The 13099-nt window shown below is 39.1% G+C and overlaps 1 protein-coding gene across 1 annotated transcript in view; it reads right to left on the minus strand.

Annotated features, from left to right (window-relative positions):
* The window catches only part of BCO2 (beta-carotene oxygenase 2), a 28034-nt gene extending 20146 nt beyond the window's left edge, over positions 1 to 7888 (minus strand). The window contains exons 1-2 of the mRNA XM_075521145.1: positions 7835 to 7888; positions 3742 to 3871 (exon numbers count right to left, since the gene is read on the minus strand). Coding sequence (XP_075377260.1) covers positions 3742 to 3871; positions 7835 to 7888 — 184 coding nt within the window. The remainder of the gene's footprint in view (positions 1 to 3741; positions 3872 to 7834) is intronic.
* Positions 7889 to 13099: the final 5211 nt, after the last annotated feature.

The following is a 13099-nucleotide window of genomic DNA, read 5'->3' on the forward strand; positions in this document are numbered from 1 at the left end:
TGCCTGAACAAATAATAGAGGGGTTTCTTTTTCATGATTCAACATTCTCACCTTTTAGCTAAATTGAGACAATTCTATATCAGCAAGCTTTTTCAAGAAGACCTTAGTAAAAGTCAGGGAAAATCCATAATTTTCAAACAGATACAGAAAATGAGGCAAGGAAATTTGCAGGCTTTTCATGTCACTCAGGTAATCAAGACAAGAAACACAGCTCTCTATGTTCCTATGCAGTTTAGTTTCAAACCGTAATGAAAGAGGTAGAGTGCAAGAGAATTTAAATTTAGCAGAGAGCCCCAGTTTAAACAAGATTATATAGTTGTTGCAATCTTCTAGCAGGTCAAAAGAACATCATAAATTTATGCATATAGGCTTTTTTTCCAGCAGGAAAGTACTTTATCACACCCTGAAATGCTAATACCATAGGGGGTTTTATATAACATTCACAATGCTAGACTTAATATTTGGTTATTTAGTTTGCATTAATTACTCTGCCTCTGAATTTTCTGTCTTCCATCTCACAGATGTACTTGTTGACACAATGCCTTACACCAACTTAGTAACATGTGCAGTGAAAAAGAAACCTCTTGGACTGTTCCTAAATTTGTATCCATGGATGTGTTCTGGTGGCACAATAAGGCAGGTTTGAGAACCCTTCTGATCTCTGGATACCCCAGAAGCAATCCTTTGATTCTAAAGGGGAAGAAAACACCACCACCACCATCAAAAAGCAGAGATTCTGGTGAATTAAGTCATGATCTTTATTGTTTCCTATTTTGTGATAACAGATCTCACTCTCTTAGACAAAAAAAAAAAAAAAAGACAGCTCAAGTTGTGCAATGATGGCACAAATTGCAGAGTTCGGTGGCGATACAGAATCCCAGTGGGTGGTTTCCCACTTGTATGTTCAAATCAAAGCCTCAGTAATGTCGCTGCTCTAAACAATCCTCTCCCTTTCACAGCCTGCTTACACGTCTCACAGCAGGCTCCCTTGCAGAGAGAATCTGCTGCCTACTGGTTTTCCAGCTCTAAACCATCAGTATCTGCTAGTAATCCGAGGGAATCTGTGCAATGTACTTGCCTCTCCTGTTTATCTTTTCAATAAATAACAGGGAATTTCTGGCTTCTAACAAACACTTCGAATTGCTTAGTTCCTAATTTGTGATCAATAGAAATGAAATTGCTCTACCAACCTGTGTCAGCAGCAGCTCTTAACAGCAACAGAAAACCCCTTTCCAAGATGATGGGATAGAAGGATTTGTTTGTTTATGCATTTTACCTGGAATGAATTGCATCAAAGAGCAGAGGAGATGCCACAAATTAGCAAGCAGGAGGCTGATGGCAGACAAAAGGATTTTGGAAAACATATTCCGCTCGGAAGAAGGCGTCAGATCGGAGATGGTCAGGTAAAGGTACCCGTCCCAGGATGATAGTGTGCAGCCAGCACTGATGGGTCGGTTGGAGAGAGCTGCCTGACATCATCATTTCAGAATAAAAGCCAGGAATGTCTGCCCTAGCAGGGAAGAGCCAGCCAGCCTGCCTGCACTGCAGTGCACTCCACTCCACTGCTACAGCCGGGCTAGGCAGTCTGAGCAGCTCAGCAGCCCTTAGACCCTCTCAGCAGCTGGGCCAGGTGAGTTGCTGAAGTGCCAAGACAGTTAAAGCATACATTACCACTGGTGGAAAAAGTGCTTTATCACTATTTGCCGGTTGTGGCTGGAGAAACGGGAAGAAAGGGGAGAGGAGGAGATGTATCCATTTACTGAGGTAGCCAGGCTTCAAGGCAATTCTTTTAAAAATTCTTGTCACTTTGTCTTGTCTTTGTCACCTGTCAAAAATACTTTTTCTTTGTTTTGTTTCAAACTCTGAGTAACCATTTTGCACCTCAAAGAATCTCAAGGCTTTAGGAATATTGGTCGCCACAGCAGATTAGACCATCAGATCAGATAGGGAAGGACCAATGACAGGCCGTGCTCTGCTGTTTCAAACTAAGATGGACCTTAGATGGACCCTTTCCTTCAGGACGCCGAGAGGAAGCTGCTAGCAATTTGCAAATGCACTGTGATGGCTATGTTTGTTTCACATATAAGCAGCTCTTAAAAGCTGCCCTGTCCCTTGAGAGAGAGCAAGGCAGCATACACAGTACTCTAGGTAGCCCATTCCACTGTGCTTAAGATGCTTATTACTCATCCTAAATCTTCTGCTGCAAATTAAGCTGATTTCTTCTTGTCCTTTCTCTGAGATACAGTGAACACCTGACTGCTGTCCTTTCTATAACTTATCTGTTATCATGCCTTCCCTTGATTTGTGCTTTCTCTAAATTAAACAAACTCAACTGCTTCAACCTTTCTTCACAGATCATGTTTTCTTTGCCCTTTAGTACTCCTGTTTCCCACTTTGCCCACTTTGTTTTTAAGAAGCAGACCCATGCTCCAGCTAAGACAAAGTAGCACAGAGTAAAGGAGAACAAGTAGATTTTTATGTCTTATCTGCTATCCTATAGCTAACACATCTCAGCTCTGTTTTTTTCACCACGCAGTAACATCATACCAACACTAGCTATTGTTCTGGTTTGTAACATATATGATTCCCCTTGCTAAGCATAGTGCTTTTCCCTTGTCTTTTTTTAATTTTATCTTGATTTCAGATTGGCCCTTCATCTTATTGAGATTATAGTGAATCTTCCATGTATGTTATTGATAGCATTTGCGACCCCTCCTAGCTTGCTGCCATTTGAAAAATGAACTCTATTCTCTAATGTCCTCCTTCTAAATAATTCAGGACAATATGGAATAAGTGAGGCTTGAAGCAGATCACTATAGGATGCCACCTAGGCTGACCTTTCAGAAAAAATGAGTATTCCTTTCATGGACTTTTTAACTCATTCCTGTAACCCCTACTTTCTGATTGCTCTCATTTTTATGATATCATACAGGACAGTGTCAATTATCTTACATCAAGCTATACCCCATCTTATCATTTTTCCATATTGTCAGCTACTCTGATAAAGTAATTTCTTTTTTTTTTTTTAATTTATTGTTCCCCAGGTGCTTATAAAGTCATTGTTAAGCAATTTACTTCAGACTCTCTACAGGATGTGAGATAGGCTGATCTATGATTCTTTGCCCTCCTTTTTTCTGGCTATTTGCCCTGATGATATAAAACACCCACTCTGCTCTTTTCCAATGCTGCCTTCATCATCAGGTTTTCAAAGACAATTCAAAGACAAAACATAAAGATTCTACGATTAGCAAAATTGAATTCTGATGGGTTCTAGAGAGAATGTCATGAGCCTTAAACACATCTATTACCTACTCAATTTGGTCTCTTACAATCCACATTCCTACATCTATGCTAAAAGGCAGTTTTAAGTAAACAGTCACAATTAGCCTTTTCTCGAGGAAGAATTCTCTTCACTGAATACCTTAGCTGTCTGCATTAACTGTTATTTTCCATTTTTAGCTTTTAGATAATAGAAGAGCAATGAGAGGAACTGAGTATCAGTTTTTCACCACTTACACTTTCCAGACTGTGGAGGTACTCACAGCAAGCTCAGAAACACGAAAGACTGTCAAAAATCCCCTTGACTTCAAGAGGGTTGGAACTTTGTCTAAGGTGTTTCCACATTTTTTTTTAATTCATTTATATTCTGTTACTGATCTGTCATTTTAGACATGCTTGTTAATTTACTAAGGCACTGCAGCTTAAGCAACAGGAGGAGAAGCTTAAAGAAAACATAGTTACCAGCTGAGCTTTGCTGATCAGATTTGGCAGCTTTAAAGCCAATTAATTTTCTGTTCAAACCTCCTTCAGGAAAACTGGAAAGCGGATAGTGATGGGATGGATGCCAGTTAGATTTCATGCGGAGCTCATTCTGCAGAGACAGAATGAATGAGCTTTTAGTTTCAAATCAGGAGAGTAAAAAATTTGGTTTGTTTCTCCCAATAAATACCAAAATACATGAGAGAGGCAATCAGTGCAGAAACATTGTTAGCAGGGTAGACAAATTGTAGACAAATAGGAAAACAGTAAAATTTTATTTTCTAATGGTTTAGAAGAAAAACAGTGTGTAATGAGTATTCCCACATATATAGATATTGAGTGGAACACTGAAGGGCAGCCAACAGGAAAACGCTCTATATTTTTAGCCAGCAAAGCAATTATGGAAGGCTCCCTTTTAGACAGGAAGATTTATGTATGAAAGCAACTAGTAAGTGGGTATTTCCATTGCTGAAGCATTTTTTAACTTCAAAAGAGAAGAGATTGGCTTATTTTCAATGGATGTTTTAAACTTTCTGAACTTACCATTTCAAGCTGGAACTTTATAAAACTACATATTTTATTAATTTTACCTGGTCAGTGTTTATTTTTATATATAACCTCACGTAGATTTCGTGCAGCAAAAACAGAAGCTTTGTTGCTCTCAGCCATCTAAAGATTATTTTTTAAAACACCTATTTCAAAATCTTACAAAGCTTTGAATGACTTCCCTTTAATAAGCGTAACCACACTGTTCACAATCTCAGCTAGGTTACTATGGCCATATTTGCTGACTTCACTTTCAATGGCTCTTCAAATTCTAAATTCCCCTTACTACCATGGAGATCCCACTCTAAATTATAACATGTGATGACAACAAACAGCGTAAGAAATCACTGTAGAAAAACAAGAGTCATCATTTAGAGAGGTATGTCTTGAATTTAACTGCACTTCAATGCCAGACTAAGCAGTTCTTCAGTCTTCTCAGTAGTGTAGTTCTACTAATTTTTACTGGAGTTTATGAAGTTTGTACATAGAGCAAACTGCTGCAGCAGTAACACTATGGGTCTGTGCCCCCTTGATCCCCTAAGGGAAGAAACTTAGAAAATGTGATCCAACAGGTTTCTCAGTTCTGCTTCTTAATAATACTTAATACTAGAGCCAAAGGTTTGCAACTTGGATACGTTAGCCACATAAATTAATCAGGATGATCTAAATCCAGATGATCTAAAAAGGCTGCATAATTTTCCTAAACACAAACAGATAAAATGCAGCAAGCTTCTGACTTCGATAACAGGCAGATATTTAACAGTAATGAAAGTTGTGTAATTTTTCTTTAAAGGCTTACATAAATAACTATAGGTAAATTTCTAAATTCAGAGGCTTCATAGATGACAATTTAAAACTCTGCTTTTTGTCATCATTATAGATGATCGTACATTTTAGAAACACTTAGCACGATATTCTAGAAACTTAACTTCAAAAATCTTCTTGTCGTTTTCTCCCACTTTCTTCTGTTTAAACTGCATTACTAAGACTGATTACAAAATGAGATGCGATTATTAGGAAAAAGTAAGAGACTGGTAAAATATGACTAGTGGCGAGATTTTTGAGTCTTTAGATGCTAAAGATGCAGATAGGCACCTTATGGGATTTTAAAAAATTCCTAAGCATGTAAGGCGCTTACATGCTTAGGCACTTTGAAAATCCTACTAAGTACATATCTGCATCTTTAGGTATCTAAATACCTTGAAAAATCTCATCCTAGATGTCCATTTTCACTCATTATTTGTTTTAAATAGTATCAGTTTGACAGGTAGCGCATTTGCTTTTGACTTTTATCTAATAAAAGGGGGGAAGGAGAATTGATTAAGTCTGAAAGAATTTAAAGAGAAAATTAGTACACAGTACTGGGCTAAAGATATAAATATGTCTTATGCTAGCAACAGGACTATCCAGCACTTTTCTTTATTACATTAGCCTCACAATTTGTACAAATGATGCTTTGTACATTTTATGTTTCATCTTTTTTAACAGAGTCAAATGACAAGAAAGAAAAAGTGCTCAAAAAACTCCATAAGCATCCTTATATAAACTGGATAAACAACAAACAATACCGATTTATCTAAATAACAACATAAAAGAGCAGTGTAATTCTAGATAATGTTAACATTATCTAGTTATTTATTGACATTACTAGCAAAGTTTTGATGATGTGCTTTTATGTTTATATCAAAATGGTCTTGGTTTCATTTGAAAAGCTGTAGAAGTATTAAAATATATTTTCAAATTAAGACTTTATACCTCTTTATACATTTCCCAAAGTAGTATTCTTAATAGAACTCTCCTATTTCTAAGCTGATCTTTTCAATCTATTTATATTCTGAGACAAAATGGAAATAAGATTGCAAGTACGGTCTACTAAGATTTCAGCATGGAAATATTTTCTAAAGTAGAAAGAAAAAAACAGAAAATGGTTAATATGAAATAATCTGAGGTCCTTTTCCACTTACATTGCAAAATTCTATGTTTGACAGAAATGTTTCTATACTGTGTTCTAGAGCGAAAGATTGGTTGTGACAATAAAGGAAAAAAACGTCCTTAGCAGTGACATTAGAAATACCATGGCTGCTTCTGAATTCAGTTGTAGTGAACTTCCATAGCCTTAAAGCCAAGCAATGCAAAATTCATTCTACTTGCTTTTCCAAATGCTTCCAATATTTTCTAGGGAGGGAAGCATAGGGACAGCCTAAGCAATGGGTCAACAAATAAAAAAAGATGTTTTAATGTGTAGAATCCCTTGGAGTCATAGGATTTAAAATGGCTATTTAGTATTGTTTTTTACTAACTACGACTACCCTGTGTATTGTATCTACTTACTTAAAAAATAAGTTGCTGCTTGAGTTGTTGAAAGTTTCCTGAACTGCTAGAAATATTTACATAAGACATTTATGAAACATTCATCATAGCACTCATCACAGTTTATATTTTAATACATAAAATATACAAGTTTTGCTCTGCATTTCTGCAATCTAACAAAATCCATTTAGCTTTGCAGAGTATTTGCGATCACAGTGAATCTCTGTTTCAGACTCTCCCTTTTCTGTTTTAAGTGGTTTTCTATGGTCCTCGCTTCTTTTAAGATTCCATCAAGTTCTTGGACATAAGAAGCATCCATCGCTGCTCTCTCACTTAATTGAAAAAATCTGTAGTTAAAATCAATACTAAAGCCATTAACTTTCTCACTACTTAGAGCTGCTTTTATGCTTTACTTAAAAATGTGTTGTCTGTCAGCACTCAGTTTCTGACCAAATTAGCTCTCTGTTGTAACAGAAAACAGCATTTTTATTTCAAGATCTGTGTTCAATAGTGTCCTGGTTTCGGCTGGGACAGAGTTAATTTTCTTCCTAGTAGCTGGTATAGTGCTGTGCTTTGGATTTTAGTATGACAATAATATTGATAACATGCTGATGTTTTAGTTGTTGCTAAGCAGCGTTTACACTAGTCAAGGACTTTTTCAGCTTCCCATGCTCTGCCAGGTGCCCAAGAAACTGGGATGGGGCACAGCCAGGATAGTTGATCCAAACTGACCAAAGGGCTATTCCATACCATATGATGTCATGCCCAGTATAGAAACTGGGGGAGCTGGCCAGGGGGTAGCGATCACTGCTCGGGGACTGGCTGGGCGTCAGTCGGTGGGTGGTTGTATCAATTTTTTTTTAATTATTTTTTTAACCTTTTTTTTTTTTACTCTTTCCCTCCCTTGGGTTTTGTTCTTCTCGCTCTCTTGTTGTTTTCCTTCTCATTACAATTCATTATTATTATTACTATTATTTTGTTCCAATTATTAAACTGTTCTTATCTCAACCCATGAGTTTTCTTACTTTTGCTCTTCCAATTCTCTCCCCCATCCCACCGCGGGGGGAGGGTGAGCGAGCGGCTGCATGGTGCTTAGCTGCCAGCTGGGGCTAAACCACGACAAATAGTTTTCAGCGCTAATTTCTCTAAACTGCAGCCACAGTAATCCACCTTATCTAGAGAAGTTAGAAAAGTGCTGTACAAATAGGATGACGTTAACTTGCCTTAAAATGTGGGCATATTTTGATAACAAGTTCTTAATTTCTTTGTTCATCTCTGTTAAAAGAAAAAAGTAATTTTATTTAAACATTTGAATGAATTTTCATCTCAGCATCCAATTAGGTAATTACATAGTTACTTTCAGTGTATTTAATACATCACCGTTTAAAACATTTTCCAGTGGTTCAGGTTTGTAAAGGGACTGCGAGCCCTCAGAAAAAGCCAAATCTGTCTTGTCAAGGGAGGACAACTGAGGAGTTTCTGAAGCTTCATTCTAATGACAGAGCACATAAAAAAATACAGGTTCTAGGACTTAAAACAAGCTTAGCACAGATAGAGTGTAAATGAAAAAAAGAAGAGCTTTAAAAAGATTTTGAGAGGCTGTTTTCAGAGAAAGTGCAAGTGCTGTTGGCTTCACAGCATCAACACCATCCATGGTGAACAGGCACAGCATCTCAGTACTAGGGGAGTGGGTGCGAAGTACCAGCTTGAGATCTTTGCTTATATCAGTAAAAGCTGGTGTACTTCAGAAGCTCACTCTTGAGAAGCCCTAAATAACTGTGTGGCAGTGCATAGCCCATTTTGTTTGACTTTGAAACATGAAGAGAAATTTTACAGTCCTCTCATACAAGAAAGTCATACATGTTTCCCCTAACCTACATAAACCGACATGGAGCTCTCTGCCCTCTCTCCTTGACAGGAACCCATAGCAATGCCAGAGAAGGACATGGGGGTGGGGCGTTGCACCTCTCCCCTGGGGCCAGAAGAAGGGTCCAGGTCCTCCCTCCCTTCCTCATACAGTACTGCTCACCTCCAACTCTTTTTTACGTTTACTTCTATTTTCATCAGATTTTTGTGTGCTGCTTGTCATCGTTGCCTGATAAAAAGTACAGCATCGTATTTGGTAAGTGGTTAACTTGTGCGACTGGAAAATATATTCATATAAAAATGTGTAAACCCTGTAACCAGTACCTCTGTAAGCTCCTCTGCAAAGGAGCTCTCTTCCTCACGGGAGAGAGGCAGAGACTCAAAGCCCGGCAGGAGCACCGAACGGGGCTGGAGACAGCGGGTCCAAGTCCAGGGCCGTCCCGGGCCAGCCTGGGCAGGGCTGGAGCTCACAGCCCGGGCGCTCTCAGAGGTGCCGGAGGGCGCGTAAGCTCGGCCTCGGGCTGCCGAGGCCGATTCTGCCTTGTCCAAGAGGGATCTGTCCCTCCCCAGCTCTACCTATGCTTTCCCACTACCCCCCACCCTTAAGGACATCGGGGCACCCCCTCCGCCCAGGAGGTCTCCCCCCTGCCCGGACCTCTCTCCTCAGGCAGCGCTGGCCCAGTCCGGTTAACGGTCCTCGCGGCCGTTGGCAGCCGTTTAACGGCCGGCGCGCGAGAGGGCGGCCGCGGCGGGGGAGCTGCCGGGGAGAGGGGCGATCCCCGCTCCTCACACGCCCGGCAGCGCCGCCCCGGCCGGCGGCTAAGGCAGGCTGGAGCCCGCCCTGGATGCTGCCCCGGCCGCGGGCAGCCCTCGCGTTGCCCGGGACGCGGCGGCTGCAGGAGGGCCGGCTCCTGGGAAGGGTGGGAGGTGGGCCGTCCAGCCCGCTCTTGCAGAGGCTTTGACAGCCGGGCCCACCTCTAGAAGGCTGGCTGAGGAGGACGCCTGCAAGGCTTACCGCTAAAACGTCTCCTGTTTCAGCGACCCCAGGAAGAAGCGTTTCATCCCAATTACATGTTTGAGTTAAAGCATGATGAGACTACCTGTAGCTATTTAAAGTGTTGCGCTGTCCACTCAAACAACTCCAGTCATACTTCGTCTTCGAAGCATTTGTAACGGGTCCAGTCACTGGAGCGTTTGGGGATGACAGTGAAATGCCAGACGAGGCTAGATGGACCCGTTTCAAAAGACAAGCTGTGAATTAGTAAAATCTGAGAGATTAGTGTCACTAAATCTAAAATGAGTAACGCCACTAAAATTAGACAACTGCCGAGACCAACTTCTTTTTCTAAACAATGGAAAATACGATTGCATTTTTCTTACGTTGTGCTTCACTTCTGTAAGTAAGCTATATTTGATTTAATCAATAAATGACAGACTCAGATTACATGATGAGGCGGCTTGCTTAAAACAGGAAGAAACTACACACAACGATTCAGGAGAGCTCTTTCAGTGTTACACTTCATGTTGTTAGGCAAAAATATTAAATGCTATATCAAGCTACTACTTTCCTAAATCCTGGGTTCATTAGCCACAGTGAAGAAAATCATTGCAAGATTTGAAGTTACATTGGAGTAAAGGGAATTTTTCCTCCGTGGTTTGGTTTTTTTGTTTGTTTTTTTTTTTTTCATCTTTTATTCTGTTTTTAAGAGAAGAAAGGATCTTAACCTTACGTATGTTATCCAAATAGGCACTGAAAGTCAAAACTCAGGACAAGGAATGAAATTGCTGAAAGAACAAGAACTAAAAACTTCCCCAAAGTAGAAACAATATTCAATATACTGCCACGGCCCACTTAATTAAATTCGCAAAAAAATATTAGAGATTTTTATGTTATTAGCAATATTATCTAAACATTAAGAAATTGATATGAAAGAATACACTAGGAAAATATTCTTAAAGTGTTTACCTAATTGAATTACCATTACTATGTTAAGATATTTTTATTAACAGACCACCTGAATTCAAATAAATGAAACATCTGAGTTGTTTTACCACTTTCAGTACTTTATGGATTTGATAGTCTATGGAGAAAGCTCAGACTAAAAAAAAATATTATTTACGCTATTACTCTAAAAGCACTTCCAGCTCCTTTAAGATTGGAGATATTAAAATGCCAGGAGAAATGAAGCTTAAAACTTACAATAGAAGCTATTGTTATGAGTTAGACCCTGGTCCTCATAAATACATATATGTACAGACTAAGAGAAGAAAACTCCTTTTAGTCAATGTGCTAAATGACCTAATTGAATTTTTAGCATCTCAAAGGTTGACAAGAAAGACCAAGTCCTCCTTCTTGATAATTTCATATAGAATGCCAATAGGCTAAAAAGATTAGTGCCAGCAGTTAATCCAAAATAAACAATGTTGGCTGACTGGCATTGGTTTTGGTGCTGTCACACAAATTTTGGTACCAAGTACAATATTATTTTAGGTTTCACTAATGATCTGAATGTAAATTTAAACTTAATGAGAAAAAATGGCTAAATGATAAATAATTATTACAGCATTAAATTTTGTAAAAGAATGTTTTTTTTGCAGTGAAATGAAAAATTAGGTATCTGGGAACGAGAAATGCAAGCAGTATCACCCAAATGGGGAACTATCCTGAATAAAGCTCTGGTGCCCAAATTTTCAAAAAATGTTAAAAGTCAATTGGAGTGAAGAAAAGAGATATGAATATTATTTTGAAGCTGAAGAAAACTCATCAGAGGTAGAAACTTAAAGGGATGAAGCTGTTTATTTTAGTTGAAAAAGGCCAAGAGGCAATTTGATCGTACTTCGCAGGAAGGAACTATTTGTTATGAAATGGCTATCAGGAAAATGTACAGAAACGGGTGACCAGAACAGAAGCCAGTTAAATTTAGAAAGATAGATAGTTTTGTTCCTGTAGGAACCAACTATTCAAATAAAGTACCAAGAGGAACGGTAGAATTGCAGTTGCTGTATATAGAAATCAGGTAGATCTAGGTGTTTAAATCAAATTTGGATCTCTCTCTAGTATACAGGTTTAGGTAAACACAACTCCACACACATACTGAATGCCATGTAACAAAACAGGAAGTTGAAAGGGGATGAGATAATACTGCTGTCTGGTTGGAATTCAGACAGTGTAAGTGAGTGTCTGTAAATAGGGATATATACTTCTTATCTGAAAGCCGAAACTGCCAAAAATATTTTTTTCGTTGTCTGTGGGAAACAGGAGGTTTTATTCTGTTGCTGAATTCTTCTGCTTTTTAAAAATTCTTCTGAATCAATGTCATTCGTTTCTTTCAACAACTTTAAAGAAAGAAGATAGATTTCTCTAACACACATAGGGTTTTTTTGTCTTAACTCATCAGTGAAATACACTGCTCCCTGTGGGTAGAACAGTTGGAATCCATGGTTATTAGCAAAAAGGATAGTATTTTTTTTTTAGGATTATTATTTCAGATGAGGTTGAAAGATGTGCCTTTGACTTCAAAATTATTTCCCTAGTTTTATGATATATGCATTAAAGCATTCCCTACAGACATGTATTGCACTTTTTTATTTTGTTTTGTTTTCCTCCAAGAGCAGTAACAGGCATGCAGACAGGTGAGAGAACGTCTTAGGGCCTTAGGTTTGGTTTTGGTCGGGAGTTTTTGGGGGTTTGGAGTTTTGGTGTGGGTTCCCCCTCCGAGTCCAGTGCTAAAACTTGAGCATCTTCAATTTACCCACTGAGCTACACAGCTGAACGCCCTAATGCCTTGCCAGTCAGCATTATGAACAGAAAATCAAGGCATGGAGATTCCAGTTAACACTGCCAAGTTCTACAAACTATACCAAATATTGGTTAATTGTTTATTCCCAAGTTTGCTTTTCTGTTTTTTATGGCCTTAGTTGTCCCATCATTACACAGTGTTTGCCATTGCAGTTACAGCAACATTTGTCGCATTAAGCACTCCACAACCACCAAAGGCAGCACTTGCATTCCAAAAAGCATCACACTTTGGGGCTGCAGCAGTTAGGTATGAGTAATAGCTATCGCCGTTTTATTTATTCGCAATTAATACCTACCTGGGAAACAATTTACAGCTGGTAAATTAGGAGCTATCTATTAATCTGGCTTCGACTACTAGCCACAGTTTCTGGCTGTCCGTTTCCCTGAGAGGAGCCTAAATTCCTCCCCTGAAGCTACTCATGTACAAAGGGACGGAAGATAATTTGAAGGTTTCCCACCAAACACCAGTGATATATTCCCTGGTATTGTTGTTATGAAGAACTAGATACACGCAATGTGTTTTCAATCCTAAACCGGCTTCCCTCAAGGCAGACGCAATGTTTACGGGCAACTTGCAAGTGTGTGGAGAAGGGGAAGTCTACGTGCTGACGGCTAGTACCTGTTTCAAAACTGCTACTTGAGACTTTACGGACCAAGCAAACGGACTGCAACACGCTGGTGTAGAAACAAGACGTGTCCTCTGACGACATCTGTGTGAGATAAAGGGAGTCGCAAAAAGCCTTCTTTGTAACCTCAGATTCGCATGATTTGCTTTCCCCACCGAGGAGGGGAAGTGCCGCAGAATAAATGCAGACGTAG

This window comes from Mycteria americana, chromosome 19 (genome assembly GCF_035582795.1).
Source record: "Mycteria americana isolate JAX WOST 10 ecotype Jacksonville Zoo and Gardens chromosome 19, USCA_MyAme_1.0, whole genome shotgun sequence".
Lineage (NCBI taxonomy): Eukaryota > Metazoa > Chordata > Aves > Ciconiiformes > Ciconiidae > Mycteria > Mycteria americana.